This window comes from Pezoporus wallicus, unplaced genomic scaffold (assembly GCF_028554395.1).
Source record: "Pezoporus wallicus isolate ANWC-B61680 ecotype Strahan unplaced genomic scaffold, APGP_CSIRO_Pwel_v1 contig_6484, whole genome shotgun sequence".
Taxonomy (NCBI): Eukaryota; Metazoa; Chordata; class Aves; order Psittaciformes; family Psittacidae; genus Pezoporus; species Pezoporus wallicus.
Window position 1 is genome coordinate 3,787,110 of NW_026638903.1, and position 17,721 is coordinate 3,804,830.

The window sequence follows — 17,721 nt, forward strand, 5'->3', positions numbered from 1 at the left end:
GCCAAAGCACCTTGATGAGTAACATGTATACACACCCAGATAACAGTACCCTCTTCACACCCCCGCCAAGAGCTGTAAGCAGTCATCTGTCCAATGCATGCCACCTGTAGAGACTTTTCATGTGCCTTGATTGAGTACATGGTGAACATCTCCTAACACAGTGTTTATACATCAGTGAGAGAGATCCATAGGACATGAGTCATGAGGACAGTAGGCCTGTAAAATGGGGCCCTACTTATAGACTAAACACAGAGCAACGTGAGAATCCCAGAAGTGTGCAATTAAATATCCAGCTCATGACTAGTGAAGGATTCCTTACCAATGAAAACTTGGTAGCTCATGACTATAACAGCATTGTAATGTATTGCTGAAACTGTTTCCAAACAGCAATTTTCTAAAGAAAAAAAACATACCACTCTCTGCACACGGTTGGAAATTTGTAAACTCCATTTCCAAGTCCCTGCAAGAGACAGAATAATTCAATCCAAACTTTGGATTACCTCTCATTGCTTCGTGGCTCCTGCAAAATGTGAACGGATAGCTAATTAACCTCAGTGGACTAATCATGCAGTACCAAGCAACTGTTTTCCATCCACAGTTCTTCTAAGACCATATTTAACTTTCAAATTGCTTACATAAGCAATTGCCTTTATTTCTAGAGTTTTCTTTTAAGGGAAATACTTACAAAATTTGGTATGCTGAACAGATGCATTGTGGATAATGCATGGATATTTCTAAATGAAAGATGGGCTTGTTTTGAGCTTTAAAAAGTCTGTTTGGAGTAATCTTACTATTTATTCAAACGTGCCACAAGACCACTTTGAGCAACTCAGATGATTATTGTGGAAGGGGGACATTAAATAAATAATAAGTTCTAGACACAAAATCTTCTTCATGATCAACTTGTTTAAACAAATACATGTTTTTAAAAATTGGATTTGAGCCATTAATATCCACATGCAGTACAGAAACTATTTTGGTCAAGCAGTATTCTCATCTGGTAAGAAAGGTTGTTACACAGAGCACTGCAGCAGGGCAGTTGGAGATTCCTCCTAAAGAATCACTGAAGCATAAATGAAGATTTGCTAATATGCTGGGTGTTTTAAAGTAATAAAGAGGATACATTTTGGGCAGTGTACAAATTAATGCATGTCTAGAGATAAAAGACTCCAAAGAAGTTTTCCTGCTTCCCACACTTGGGAAAATAATGGTAAGATTGAAATAAAGAACTCTACATACAGAGATTCCAGTTCATGTAAACAAAATTGGAGAAAAGGAAAGTAATAAAGAAATGCCCAAATTTTAGCTTCATGGTTTAGGGGAGCTTCTTATTAATAATTTTAAATATGAATTGTTTTAAACTAAAACTTATAAAATTTTATAGTTTCATGGTGGGTATTTTTACAGATGCCCAGTCATCATGGGCTCCTTTCCTCTGCCAAATTCAATCCTGAAACAATAGCAGTGGCTACAACCGTATGAGAACAACAAACAACCACTTTTGGAGATGAAGAGAAGTAGCTAGTTGAGTGAAAACTGAAAGGGAGAGAAAGGAAAAGTTAGACTGGGGTCACGATTTGATAGAGTTTACAGATCTAACTGTAATGTTAAAGCCATGGTGTGGTTCTCTTCATAAAAAAAAAACATTTAAAGTTTGCCTTTTTGTGTGTCGTGAAATATCTGAAAAATAAAAACAAAATGGTGAAAAAAGGTACCTCCTTCCATATTATGCACTTCTATACAAGCCACAAGGGAGGAGAAAAATGCTTAGAGATTCATGAAACTATGTAGGGCAAAGTTAATAAAAGGAAATAGGAAAGCTGTTTATCCCATGTCTATCTCTTAACTAGACATTCACAGGAACCTGGAGTCTATATTGTATCTTTACATATGTGTGCCTATGATGACAAAAACTCTGCTACCCTCTAACACCTAGAAGATTGATATCTTACAAAGTTTGGAGACTAGGCCTCCCAAATCCTCCCAAACTGCATAAGACAATAAAAGTCCTTGTTCAGATTAAATGGACTTGACTTCTGGTATTAATGTGCAGAGCATATTTTTCCACCATAAGAAATCACTATTCCACATGGAACTTTGGCAGACGCAGCTGCTCCCGTATTTTTCAAAGCATGCAAAAGGAGAAGACTGAAGATTGCAGAACTGAAAATAGATGAAGAGAGATTTTTACCATAGTAGGAGGACTGGAGCAGTTGAGTACAGTCCTGGGATTTCAGGTCATTGCTGGGGAGATGCTGGTGGTTAGATGACAATATCACACAGGGCTGTCTCAATGTATACATTGAGCTTCTCTGTTTCTGCAGTGTGTTTGTATAGCAGCATGATCTGACATAGCAAATAAAACTAGGTTTAAGAAACGGGAGGGAGGGAGTGAAGGAGGGATTGCTGGCCTTTTTTGGGGAGTCTTTCTCCTAATCAAGTTGGAAGAAGGGCGGGAGAAATAGGAAATGCTTACCCATGATCCTGTCATCAACAGCAATTTAGTACAAAAATCTGTTACTACTGTAATAATGAGTACAAAAAACTCCAGCATTTTTCTGCCACTTTGCATTTTTCTGCATTGCAGCTTTCACTGTAGTGCCCATTTCTTAACTGTTAACAAAAGCTAAGCTCTTTGCATCAGTAGATTTTTTTAACTTGCATGTGATTAGCAAAGTTTAGATGCTAACTGCAATACAAACCAATACTAGATAATGGCAATAACAGCATGAACTGTTATTGTGAATTATTTATTCGTATGGTATGAATTATTGTGTATAAGTGCACAAAAAACGTATTCAGTAGAGGGCTGTAGACTTACTTGGTATGGCCTTTGAGTAAATTATAGCAACATTCTCTTTTTTTGTCTCGTACCTTTTGTAAGAAGTATAAAAAAAAATTTTGAAGAAAATCATCTACACACATTATAAAAGCAGTTTGGTACATGCATATATCCTACACATTTCACATGCACTGCACAGTTCTGGTTGGTGGTTGGATTGTTTGCTTTTGTTTTCTGAGGGCCTTGGATTTTATTTTTCTTATAACATTTTTGTTATTTATATTCCTTAACAGACCTCATGGCTGGAAATATACTTTGCCTCGGGACATAATCTAACCCCAAAATCCAAAAGAGACCACTCAAAATTATTTTAAAAAGGAGAAAAGTAGATTTGAAATCACCAAACTGCTTAACCAGGCAAAGGGTCAGTATATAAAGGGAGGTTTTACAAAGCTGTGCAATGCAAGAATCACAGCCCTTTTTTTCCTTATTGATAATTTTTTTTTCTATTAAAAAGCTACACCAGCAGGCTGGTGGGACACATCCTCTAATGGCTAACTGAACTTGGCACATCTCTGACTGCAGTCTTAGTATTTTTCTTTACTACCTTCCAATTACTGCCAACGTAAACATGAATGAGAGCTGTTTTCAAAGCTATTCAGACACTTTTTTGAAGGCTTGTATAGAAATTAGTGCTGCAGATCTTCCTGGACACTAGTGGTATGTGCTATGAACTGAACTGCCATTAAACAAGCCACCAGAATGAAAGAGGAAATGTACACCTAATAAAAAAAGTATTTCAAGATAGGGCAGGGATACAGAAATAAAAACTACATATTTTTTTCAGAAAAAAACCAGGAGAAATAGCATAAAAAGTTAAAATGATATTATAGCAGACAACTGGAAGACTTAAAAAAACCCCCAAAAATATCAATTTTCAGGAGTTATAAAAATCCAAAACTAGTAAAAAAAAGCCCCAACTTAAAATTCCTTTGGAAATGGGAAAATAGAATTGGAAGCAAAAAAAACCAACATCTGCATTTAATATTCTAGCCTAGGAAAGTTCCATGAAAAAAGTGCAGGACAGTGAAACTAATTTCAGTGAAGGAGAGGATGCAGATGAGCACCATTTTATTACTACACAGGAGACAGAGTGAAGAAAACAAAACCCACAGGAAGCCCATTTCTATCTCAGGCCACTCAAGATTTATTACAAACAAGCACTTCAAGGAGGGAAATACTGAAAATTGTGGATAATGACCTTACCTTGAATCACACATGGAAGGTCTTGCTTGACTATTATCACCAGAGAAGTTACTGCAATACTTTCTTTTTAAGGGTAGTTTAATGTAAAACTAAGAATATATAAAGAGCACAGAGTCCCGAGTATGCCAATGAAACCAGGGGTTCCACTGTGAGCAGTGTGAGCAGCATTGTGAGGAAACTCAAAAACAAAAGACCTGTATGACAAATGAGATGAATTATTACAGGTCTTACTCCTCAAATGACTGCTTGGAAGCTAGATTTTAATTGCTCTGACCAAAATGATCATTCTTGTAGCTTTGACTATTTTCCAAGTGGAATAAATAGTATATTTTCCCCCAAACCTGTGACAGAATCTCCATGTGGAGGATGAAAAATTATATTGACAGATTAATTCATAGTGGTGTATCCCTTTCTCCCATTTTGCTTTGCTAAGAAATCAATGGCATTTGTATTAGCATACAAAACCAACTTGGCCTGCATTAAAGAAAATAGGCAAAATTGAGATTTTCAAGATCAGAAGCTACCCATAAAATACTGTGATACAATAATTTATGATGGAAGGGACTTATGAAAGTCATCTGGTCCAGGCCCCTTTTCACGCTTATTTTAAAGCTACATTAGGTTGCTCAGGGTCAATCAACAAGCACAGTAGTTACAGACACTCACTGCTTGAATAACAGTAAAAACTGAGTACCTCAGTGCTTGGTTCAAACTAAGTACAAGAAAGAAGGATGAATGGAATTTAACTATTTCACTCATTTAACGAGTGAAGGACTGATGGAAGAATGAAAATGGCAAAAACTGCAGAAAAAATGGTGTGTGTTTAAGTGTGATATTGAAAAGAGGGCTGAGTGAAATGTGACCTGGATCCACTCTAAAATTCTTAGAAATAGTGTAAAGGTAACAAAAGCTAACTAAATCACAAAGTTGTAACCAACAGCTGTGATTAGGTGATTATTCGATCACAGAAGTGCATCTGTAACAAAAATTCTTAAGCAGAAGATGTTCATAAAGCAAGAAAAAGTTTGCCTTGTCAGGCACCAGTTATATCCAATATATATTCATCCTATAAGGAAAAATCCTTTAATAACTGTGATATTGTCAACTGTCAGGCATGCCTTACTATGAGAGAATGACATGGATACAGCGTGCCTTTTCTTGGGGAAAAAAATATAGGGATCTCAGCACTCCAACAAAATCAAGCCATACAGGAGACTTTAGAACCTTAAAAAAAAAACCCCACCCCCCCCCAAAAAAAACCCAACCCCCAAACCCAGCAACAACAACATAAAAAAACCCCAACAAAAGTCCAAGCAGTTTTGTTGCAAAGCAGCTGACTGTACCCCACTTTTAAAGGGTGTATGTCCTTACAGACAGATTTTCAGATCACTACATTCTTCTCACAGTCTTGACGTCTTGCAGTCAAGTCACCAAGAACTTGATGCTAGCATATATATTGTAAGACAATCAAGATGTATGACCAACTGCCATAATATATACAACCTTATTCATTTAAAAGTAATCCTCACAACTTGTATGCCTATGAAAGTGCATTTTCATTTCCATTTTAGCATGGTATGTGTCTGTTAAAACCAAATACTTGATAATTGTACTGAATATCAGAACTCCTTTTTCAGCCAGTACATTTTTAATGGATCTAGTCACCTTTCAGACAGCTAAATGGACACACAGAATACTACATGATAATCCTCTGATTCAGAGAAATTTGCATTCATTTAACGTTTATGTTTGTACTTACTGACAGCTGCAGTCATACATGCAATTTTTCATGAGAGACTGTAAGAGACTCTCATTGCTGCCTCACTAACACTGTCCAAATATCTTAAATGGAAATCTGAGTCTGGCCATTAGCTTCTAATCTTTCAAAGCTGCCTTGTCAAATACCAGCTCAAATGAATATGAATGTCTGGCTTACTGCAGAGCTTCCCAGAGGTGTAGTAGTATGACCAATTTGAAAGAAGAATGTAAAAAGAAAAGTAAACAAACAGCATGATCTAGCAGGCACAGATGCACCGTTTTCCCCTGCTGCTCCTTCTGCCCTCTTCACACTGAGGAGTTGTTTGTCTTGCTTCTCTCTTGCTGGATGTGGGTAATTAACTCTTTAGCTTTTGGGCAAGGCTAACATATCCTACCTGATTTACCTCAACAGGATGATAGACAGTGGGCAAACTGACTGCAGACTATCTTTGTCATGTACTGCTTCTCAAGAACATACATCCAGAGAATTGCAGACTTGAACTATCTTGCTGCTATAGGATCTTTCTGGTTTGAATTTACTCATGGAGACTGAGATACCACATTTACAAACATTTTTATTCATTTTGAAAAGTCTCTGCTTAGGTCTGTCTGTTTTAGATCCACCCTGAACTGTCTTCAGTTCTGGATGCACTGAACCTTCGGAGCAGCATAGGTATTCACACAGCCTCACTGATGGCTTCAGGGAAGCTGGAAAAAATAGACTCAAATTCAGCTTGTCAGCTTCTCCAAAGTGCTTGAAGGCCAAGAAGCTCTTCCCCAGTTAATCCACCTTCTGCTATTGAGCATCTCTCTTTCCATATACTTGCTGGTAGTTTTGCAAATGTTGATCATTTTCCGAAAGGGATTTATTTTCTCTTCTAAGTTTCTTTTCCAGCTCCACCTCTTCTACAGCTCTTTCCTTTAAAGCTAGTTATGGAAAAGTCTGCTTCCCAGTCTTAATCTCCTACTTGATGAATTTGTGGACATTTCAGGGACCCAATTAATTTACCAAGCTGTGTTTTATTGTCTCTTTTAATCCTATTTTCAGTCAATTTTGTCCACAGGTCAATTTTCTTCATTTATTGAGCAATTGGCTCCTGACAGATGGGAGGTTTTATTATGACATTCCTTGCAACACTGATACTGTCTATATGATGCCAGCTGTCTTCATAACTTTCTTATTTTACCCTAATTTAGTGTGCCAACAAACCTGGATTCAGATGGTAACAGCAACCTTTTCCTGTGCTGCTACTGAAGCCCTCAAGGTGTCCTCAAAATTAGGAAACATTTTGAAATGGGAGTTTAATTGAATAGAGCCACTCAGAGAAGGATTTTATGTCCTTTAAATCCTGTGAGACTAAAAATGACATGCACCACTGCCATTTCTGTCAAAGGTTTTCAATTTCAGGAATAGTCTCCTGAATCCAGACAGACTTTCACTGTCTTTCGCTTTTGAGGTTGGGGATGAGAGGAATAACAGCTTTTACATCTTAAGTCAGTCTCCACCAGTCAGTAGCGATCTCATATCTAGCTTCCAAAATCCTTGCTGCAAAAGACAGCTTTTCTCCACGGTTTCCACTGTCTTTGGTCTGGACTTGTTTACCAAAACCCAACAGTCCTCTCATACAATTGATGGAATTGTTACTAATTAAAGTTAAAAACCATCTCGTCTGCTTTCTCCTTCCTTATGACCCTTCCAATGGTTCTAGCTAGGTCTGCCTGACTTCATCTTGCCTCCTTTCTGAACAAACAGCAATCTAAATATACTTTTCTCTCAATATCAAAGCCTTTTCTTTGCTTCCATGTTTTTTTCTACACTTAACTAAATTCATCCCATTTCTGTTACCATATATGACACAGAGTTTGAGTGTGTAATGGAAGAGAATTTCACTAATAACACACTGTTCTTATCAAAGATTCAACTGTATTATTTTAAAGCATTATTCAGAACTAAAATGAAAACACAAACAGTACAGCCTGGCGTGTTTAGGAGCACCTACAGCATTTTGTGTTCACCACTCCAGAATTACATTGCTTTACAATGTATTTCTTCTAAGCTTTCTCAACTGATTGAGGAAACTGATGCTTGGTCTCCTATTGTATTGCCAACATATCCTAGTTGCCTCTTAACAAGACAGAACAACCTAGCTTCAGTTCACCCTTTCACAAGACACATGCCCTTAAGAAGTAAGACAGATATTCTTGATGCAATACACAGAAATGCTAGCCCTTCTTAAGAGTTTTGGAGTCTGTCAAAGAAACTGGTTTTGGGTATCACAGTTTCCTCTAGCCTTTCTTTTCCACTTCTCTTCTCTTCCCCTTCACTTTCTGCAACAGTTCCTCATTCCTCAAATACATGATCTAAGAAACAACACCCCAGATTAAACCACACATTGCCTAAAAATAGAGGTTCAAGTTGGGTTCTATGCAGAATTTTGTGCTGTGCTTAAACTGCTACCAATTTAAGGACAGTAATAGAAAAGGGCAATTTGTCTGAAACAGAAAAATCCAGTCACCAAAGTCAAATGGATGATTTTACAGGAAGAAAAACATGTCATTCATTAGCTTTCTGATGCAATCAATAAGCAACACAAAGAACGAGTGGTTTCATCTCATCTCTGAATTTTACCACAAAACCAGAAGAATAATTTTTTAAGAGATACTTTTTTTAATAATATTTATTTGGGCTGCATGAGATGCACGCCATCAATTGGAATTCACTGACCCATTTTTAACTTTCCAGGTGTTTCAAGACACTGAAAGAAAACTACATACACAGCACAAATGCATCTTTCATTTCCATGGGCCATGCATAGTCGAACTTTGTACAGTGCCCAACTTGCACTGCAGTATTTGAATGAACATCTCTAAATAAGCAAGCAGGCCAAGTCAGTTGCGCAAAGTATCCTGGAAAGAGACAGCTGTGCATATAAATCTTTATCTTACATATCAGGTTAATATTTCTTGTGTTCACCTTGTTGCTTTATCTGCCAAATTCAAGAGATATGCTGATAAAAAGCAGTACCTTTTCTTACATTGGACTGTTAATCCAATGTCTTTCTGATAGAACAGGTCACTTCTGCAGTTTGTCCAGACCATACTCTTGGAAATTTCCTAAAGATTCCTCAAATGCCTATTATCTGTTAATTTACAAGAAAGCAAACCAAAGCATACCTTTTTCCTATCAGAACAGGAGCAAAACCGATTTGGTCTCATATACGTATGGATTTTCAATTGAATTGGCAGGCAGTTTACAGTCAAAAGTACTTGGATTAACTTAGAAAATTATTTTATTTAGTTACCTTGTGTCAGGTTTTAGGTTTTCCACAGTAGAATGAGTTTGATTTGTAGTGATAATCGATTTCTCCTTTTCACCATCAGTTACTCCATTTTCAGTTGACACAACCTCATACTCTGGAAAAATATAGTACAGAAAAATGTGCTTAAATAACAGCTTACTTGAGCTTCTTCACTGTTCTCTCTTTTCTCATCTGATTTCCACTCCTACTGTCTACTAGGCTGTAAAGACAACTTGGGTGAATCAGTCTGGACATTACTATGCTAAAATTGTTAAGAGAAGGAAAGATCCAATTCCAGATTTCCAATTGCCTAGCCCCTCATACTTCCTTATAATTCAGTTATGGGATGGAAGGTATTCAACCTCTCACCTATGTCCAAAGGTACAGTAGTGACAAAATTCCAAACACAAATAAGTATTCTGCAGTTTGAATAAAAAAATTATCAAAAATAAAAGTAGAGTTTCTAAATGCTTAAAACTCGATTAAGACCTAATCCAGACCTAATGTTTTTAAGATTTCCAAAGGAAACTGCTCAACTAACTTGGACTGTGCACTTAGAGAATCTGCCAGTTTAGAATGAAATAATTTTGCATAAATATATTTCTGTATTTATATGATTTATAGAGTCTAACTACTTTCTTTTCATCTCACTGGGATGTATCATCAAGCACAAGCCATGCGCTAAACAGGGAATTAACAACAGATGTTTGGGAAGAAGGTACCCCTTCAGTCATAGCACTGCTGAGACACAGTCTCTAGCAGCAACCTTTGTCCTATACACCTTTTCCTATATAGCCTCCAAGGGCTGAGTAAACCATGGGAAAAAAAACACCAAACTATGCAAAAGCCTTTATTTTCCCTAGTTAAGCCTCATTTGAGAAATTATGTTTACTAGGAAGCATGGAAGGAAATGTGGATATCCACTGCCTTAGGTGCATCCAGATAGAGTATGAGTAGGAAACTTCACAGGAATTCTATTTTTCTGTGTTCTGCCTGCCCCAGGTCAATATGTCATGTGATTTTTTAATGAATTATTTAATTCATTTAAATGAATAAATGTGAATGGACATGCAAACACGTGCATGCACAGACGCAAAGCACTGTTGAGCACATCTAGTACCTGCATGTTACTCAGTGCGTAAGTCTTGGTGCACAAGTCAACAAACTTTTCTGTGGCAACACAAAGTAGCAGAGAACCAGCAAAATAGTTTTTGCTCCTGACCTTTGCAGCCTTTATGAAAATAAGGATGTAAGCTTGATTACTGTTTGTTTTTAGGAATACCAACACAATGAAACCCCTTGAACATAGCTGAAAGTCAAGCATAGTAACCAGCAAATGACATTTTGTTTCCACAATTCTATCTGAAACAGTGCATTAAAAAAATAAAATAAATAAATGTGATGCCTAAATCAAATAATTGAAAAAACATGTATAAACTACAAAAATAAAAAGAGATGACAGAAAACTTGATTTAAGTCTGTCTAACCAAGTAATGTCATACTGGTGCCAATATGAAGTAATCACTGTTTTCAGAAAATGGGATTCGATGCCTTCTCTTGAATTCACAAAATGTCCTTGGATGAGTCATTAACAGAGCAATTTTTTGAAGTTAAAAAGGAGACAAGCTCAGTAAGTTTATTTGTAAAACACAGAGTTCAAACATTTGTATTACTTATTGAAGTTAAAAAGAATGAAGGTGGTATTGCGGGAAAGCTGTTACATCTAGATAGGAAGATAGCTAGATTGAAAAATAAAGTTTCTCTCATTGAAGGAAAATGAATATTAGTCACATATTCTGCAGAAGATTTTAATCTTTCCTGGTATGGGGAAGGCTATGCCACATGTCTCAGTTATCACAGAATACTCTTACAGAAGAGAGGAAACTTCATGGAAAGTTAACTTTTACAAATGCTGATTACAAATGAACAGAGAAAAGATTCATATTGCATATGAACTGTGCATATTGCTTGCTCTATATTTCACAACACGTATTAGAACAGAAAATGAATAGTATCAGAAGGCAATTAGGTCTTGCTCTCATCATTAGAGATGTGCGCTGACAGTTTTACCAGCTATAACAGAAATGTTTTTATATTTTTGCAATACAAATGGGTGTGTTGCGGTGGGTTCATTAACATGCCCAAGAAAAATGGCAGGTCTACTTCCAAGAAAACATGCAGACTAAATGGTGTTATCTAATCTAATCGAGCTAACGGCTGGTCTGTGGAGGAGACAACAGTAGCAAAAAGGCTTTTACTTGAACGAAAAGAAGCATTGCAGAGCTGCCTGGAAAATGAAGTGTTCACAGAAAGCCTTTACTCAGTCTAATTTTGAGGTCAGCAATATTCCTTCAAAATTCCTTTTCTTCCAGGATGAAGCACATTGTGGAAGACAAGCCAAGTAATCAATCTGTTATATTGTTGGTACTTTTTAATTGCCTACAGTATCTTGTTATTCCCCTTTTAATCCACCAGAAATGCTAAGTTTCTTCCTCTTTCCCAGAAGTAAAAAAATGCAAGTTAATTTCTGTGTTGAGTGTCCTTTTGGTTTTGCGTTTACTACTTTTCAAAAAGAAAGAATAGAGGCTAAACCTAGTAATTATTTCTAGAAAGTCAAGGAAGGACTAATTTGGGGAAGAGAGTGGCCTTGCTTGTGACAGTCACCTAATTATATCCCTTGAGACACGGGGGAGCACAAAATTACAAAATGAAATATATAAAACTTTAGAATCAGTTTTAAGTAGTGTTAAGTTTGATGGCTTTGTAACAGTAGCAATGGAAAATTACTGAGGTGCATGATACACAGAAAAAAACCCCAACAGTAGAGTACAGCTAGAGAACATACTGAGAATTCCTGTACAAGATAAAGCATTATAGTTGACATAGTTTTAAGAAAAACAGTCTAGAAGAACAGGACACAGGGATAAGGAGTATCTGGGAATGGCAGGTGTCCAGGATGGGCTGCAGTTAAACTAACTGATAAGAGGAGGACAGTAGGATTATTATATCTGTGGTGCTAATGAACCAATTAAGCTGGTAGAAGCATCTACTGCGCGTGCTCCAAAGGCTGCCAGAAGCGATGAAGATTGTTGGAAGAAGTAATTGACCCTCAGAGACCACCACCACAATTCTGTACGTATGCGGGGAACTTTCTGGAAAATGATGTAATCCATATGTAGCCTCATGAATATGTATGTATGCCCAGTGACTATATAAGGGCGGCTTGTGTAGCAATACGGAGACACATGTTAGGAGGAGCTATCCCCCATGTCTCCTGGCACCCAAATAAAGAATACCTGCTTGTCAGCCTGAAAACTTTGTTGGCAAGTTTGTTCCTGGAGTTTTCTCCGAATCACCCTGCACTTAAATCTCTCATGACATGCATACACAACATCTGAAAAAATCCCACTTAAATGATAAAGTGAATGGCTAAGATCAAGTCTTAGTCCTCACAGTCCTGAGTCTTACCTGTTCTACTCCCCTGTAAAGCAACACAGCCAAATCCACTTGGTCATGGCTGTGATAAGCCAGTGATTTTGCAAATCAAAGTTCTATGTCCAGCATAAAAAAAAAAAAAAAAAAAAAAAAAGCCTGTTTTCCTAACAGACCAGAAGAACCATAATTTTCAGTTGTTAATTTGGTAAACTTGTGTTGAGACATAGAAGATGACAGAAAAACTATGAATGGTCATCTTGCATGCTTACCTGTCTATGTACTGATTCCTGCATGACTCACAAGGGTTTATTCTCAATACAAAACATTTCTTTGGAAATGAAAAAAACAGATTATTTTAACATAGAGAACTTGGTGACCCTATGCTGAGTACTGCAAGTATTACACTGGCAGAGTTCTACTGTCTTACTAGATGGATGTAAGGTTTCATTGTGTCTGGCCCACTGATCAACAATATCCTCAAGTCAAGAAAGATGTGTGTCTACATGTGTATGCATTTATGTGATAAAGACTACTGTCACATTCCTAGAACTTCTTGACTAGATCTTACCAGATTCTGTACACAGAGAAGCCAGAGAAGATACTATAGCATCAGGACAGTCATACTACTTAAATATCTTATTGTGCCATCACTGACACCAATGATACAGTTGTGAAAATCTTGCTTTAATCTAGTAGCACTGTCTTACCCACACTGGAGTTTACAGTAGCACAAAATAGAGGCACTGGGACTCCCTTGGGATTAAAATATCTTTTAAATGGTATAAAACCACTGTGAAAGCATAAATAAGCTGGAAATACTGTATTCTGATACAATGGAGGAAAGAAATAAAACCAACCAGTAACAGTGTCATTGTCTGGTTTCTCCCAGTCCAATATGACGAAAGTTGGACAGCCCTCAACAGTCACCACTGTGAGGTTTGTTGGAGGATTTTGCGGAGGACGAGTAGGTTCTTCCTTGCTGTTAGCTTCCTCTTGTGGAAAATGTTCAAGAGAGCTTGTGATTGAGCAAGGCACATCATCATCTTTCTTCATGTACTTGACATGGGGGGCTAAGAGCAACAGGAAAGAGTTGTTATTCAATACAAGGTGTTTTTACAAAATGCCAATGCCACTTTTCACTTCTGGCACAACTTCCATCTTGTGGTATAGATTTTTACTTGGTGCTCCAAGTCAAACATAAATGTTTAAGAATGAAAATCAAATATTCAATATTAAGCTGCTTGTTGGTTTTATTATTCTTGCTATACCTGGAATGTGCCCTTCACCCCCTTCTCATTGACACCACTGATGAATTACCACTCTGAAGTGATTAGTGGCTGATATGCACTGTTTGAAAGAATTAACTTCTGTCATAAAATGAGATAATCAATTATTAATATTCTCTAGTAAAATGACACTACAATTCCATTTGCAGCTTTTGAGTGCTATGCTAACACAAAGATGTAAAGCCCATCATCACTTTGTTTCACCAGAAACAGTAACAAGTATAGTCCAGAGTCATCCCATCATTAAACTTGCAGTTATTAAAGTGACTGTCAAAATCTTAAACATTTTCTGTGGTACAGGACCAAAGCTTGAAACAAACTTTGAGGGAAACCTTGCTCTCAGCATCAAATATAGGAAGACTACTGAAGACAAACACATTAGTTCTAAAATTAGAACTTCTACTGTAAACAATATGCTGTTGGAAGAAAGATAGTCTTCAGAAATGCAGTATCTTTTACGAGACAAAAGAAAAAAACAAAAAAACAAAACCCTGAAAAATCTTTTAGTACAAAAGCACTTCTTCCTGTTGTCTCACCTTGCTAAACTCTCTAGGTTACTACAACAGCAATAACTTTATCATCTAGTCTACTATATGTTATCGTTTCAGACTATCTGAATATGCACAGCCTGGAATGAGAGGTGAGGTATATATGGGGAGTAGACATCTATTACGGTAAGTTGCACTGGGATTGCTTGCAAGTCCACAGGATGACTTCTGTTTGGTTTGGTGGAATGTGAACAGAGTGCAGTGGTACTACTGCTAGTGTACAGGAAGAGCCACAATGTTTATGGGCAAGACTGCAAAGTAGGAGGTGGTAGCAGAGAAGAAAGCAGAAGTAAAATTTAGTCAAGAATATGCTGATGGTCTGCACTACAGCCCTTTCGCCTGACATTAAAGTGAAAGGGAATCAAATGGTGTTTTGGCCTTTAGATAACCAAACAAGCTAATTTTGATGCAAGATAAGTCAGCCTTCATATATTCCCTCAAATAAAAATACCATATGCATTAAAATCCTACCTTGGTACCTTGGTTTGCCTGAAGAATCTGTTTCTGATGTAGGACTTGAGCTGAAGACAGTTGCATCAACTGTGGGAAACATACTTATAATTTAATTTGCAATAAATAATACTTTTCAGTGTTAGAACTGTATCATTTCACAGTTCATTTGGCATTTTACATCATGGTAAAGCTGTTCCATAGTAGACCTTTGATGCCAGATCTGTCTTTTCCTTTTGAGGACTCCATTTTGGCTGTGATGCCAGGTAAACACCATACTTACCTGCTAGTATAAATATAGCCATAACCAACCACAGACTTAACGACTGCTGCTGGATTCAGTTTATGCAGTACATGAAAAATACTCTTGACCTTTTAAAAAGGATCTTTTTGCACTGTAGTAGCTGTTCAGCTGGAAGCTTTTTTCATGTTCACAGATTATATAGCACTGTTACATTGGCAAATGAACTTCTCCAAAAATAGCAATGAGGAAATCACAAATTCTGTCTTCAGAGTGTACAACTTCTACAAAATTTGAAGGAAACTGAAGGCAAATACACTGGTGAACAGAAATGTGCTAAAGCAGTCAGGATTCACGATACCAGTATTCTATTAAGTAGCCACTATACTGAACATTACATGTATATATAAATATATATATATAATGAACAACCCAAACATTACAATGGACTTCAACAGACAAATCACAACATGTTCACAAGCATTTCTTCATAAATCAATGTCCTGGGTTCAGCAGTAGCAGTCATGTTTCCCCTTCTTGGTAGCTGGTGCAGTGCTGTGTTTTGACTTCCAGCCTGGGAACAGTGCTGGTGATACCGATGTTTTCGGTTGTTGCTAAGTGATGTTTACCCTGACCAAGTACTTTGTGAGTCTCATGCTCTGCCAGGGAGGAAGGGAAGCCAGGAAGAAGCAGAGACAGGACGCCTGACCCAGACTAGCCAAAGAGGTATTCCATACCACAGCACATCATGCCCGGGGTGAGGGTGTGTGTGTGTGTGTAACTGGGAGTTACCCGGAAGGACAAGGGCTTCTGGGTGGGACTCGTTTCCTGGCAGGTGGTTTTGTATTCTCTTCCCTTGTTATTTTCTCTTATCATTGTTGTCATTTGGTGTTAGCTTTGGTGATTGTTCTTATACATTGGTTGCTGGACTGTTCTTGTCTCAGCCCGTGGGAGTTGCACTCTTTCGATCCTCCTCCCCATCCCTCCGGGAGTGGGGAAGGGAAGAGCCTGGTGGGGGGGGGGGGGGCCTCGATTGCTCTCAGCCCGGCACCACTCACTGGGAGTGAGTGGACAAGCTGTCTGGCTAGGGTTTAAACCATGACAATCTAGTACCCAGCTTGCTTTACTGAGCACTAAGGTTCACAGTAAGTTCATGATAATTATAAGGAGACAAGAATTTCTGTGTTACTATAAATCCAGGAAAACTAGAAACAGCATAATTCATGACAGTACACCTAGAGCTGCATCTCTTAGCTCAAAAATTTTAAGCATACCCTCCATCAAACCCATTCCTGTATGACACTTTGAGGAGATCTGGTCGAAACTTGTGAAGTTGAAAATTTATGAAGAGCGAATTAACAACTAACCACTATGTTTACTCCATCACATATTTTTTCTTCTTAAATGGTGGCAGTTTGATCAGATGTGGAGCGCTATCAGTCACTGTTGAATAACAATTTGAACTTATGATCTCTGCAAAAAGAAATATCTCGGAAAAGAAGTGCCTTCTCTATTCACTTCACAGGTTTAAAGTAGCTACTGAATGGTATTGAAAGCTTACTAAACACAAATTGATTTCTACGAAGATGGAAGGATCACCATGCTCTCATTTACCAAGGTGTGTATCAGAAGACAGCCAGGTGAACTCAGTTAAGTTAGGAAAGTTGCAAAGTGGCATAAAGAAAATGAAATTCAACCCAGACAGAACACATTAAATATACAATGCATAAATACGGTTTAGGGAAAGGAAGTAAAGGAAAACATGAAAACCTTTACATAAATGAAAAAAAAAAAAAAAAAAAGAAGAAAAAATAAAAGAAACCAGAACTGTCTTAATATGCTTACCATAATAGTCTGGGGTTGCAAAAGCTGTTGGTATCTTATATGACGTTCCTATCCTCACAGGTGTTGTTGGTCCAGCGGGTTTAGCTATAGTGACAGAAAGAGGAACTTGTGGCAACTAGATATCTTAAGGTCCTTTCCAGCCCTAACCATCCTATGATTCTATGGTAAAGGATGCATTGATTGTTTTCAAAATAGCTGTAAAAGACAAGAACTACATTCATAAAACATGCACATACCCCCAGATAACCATTGCATGACTGTGAAATCATAATCATAATGTTGTTGCCTTCCCTGCATATATAAGACAGAAGAATGTGGTAACTGAAGTCAGAACTCTGGTGAACCAAGTCTAAACCAACAAAAATCCCTATTATCCATTAATTTCTTTCAAAGTGAAAATTTATTAAAATTCTCATAATAAAGATTCTCTCCTAATTTCCTTATTAAAGACTAAATTTATTAGGATTCTCACTAGAGTCCAGTTTCACAAAGGTTCTGGAACTCTCTTGTTTCCTTTTTTCCATCCAGAAGGCTTTTAATGTTGGCATAGAAACCTGCCCATAATACTCACCCACTGCTTTAGTAAGAAAGATACAAATAAGGAATTAATCACAGTGTTAATGAGAAAAAGAAACAAGACGGAATTATGAAAGGGAAAATCCAAGAACATTGAGGTAAATTTTTCCTGTCAGCATTGTGGAACAATGTCTCCAGGGAACCGGAAGAAACTCAATTATGATAATTAAAACTAAGCTGGATAAAATACTAGTGAACACAGGGAGAAAGGGAAACCTGCCACTGGCCTCACAGG

At 37.4% G+C, this 17,721-nt stretch overlaps 1 protein-coding gene across 1 annotated transcript in view; it reads right to left on the bottom strand.

The window, feature by feature from the left end:
• Positions 1–17,721, bottom strand: part of ABI3BP (ABI family member 3 binding protein) — a 159,594-nt gene that overhangs the window by 11,576 nt on the left and 130,297 nt on the right. Inside the window, 4 exon segments of the mRNA XM_057413009.1 lie at positions 9,109–9,220; positions 13,398–13,610; positions 14,846–14,914; positions 16,911–16,994. Of these exon segments, the coding sequence (XP_057268992.1) occupies positions 9,109–9,220; positions 13,398–13,610; positions 14,846–14,914; positions 16,911–16,994 (478 nt within the window).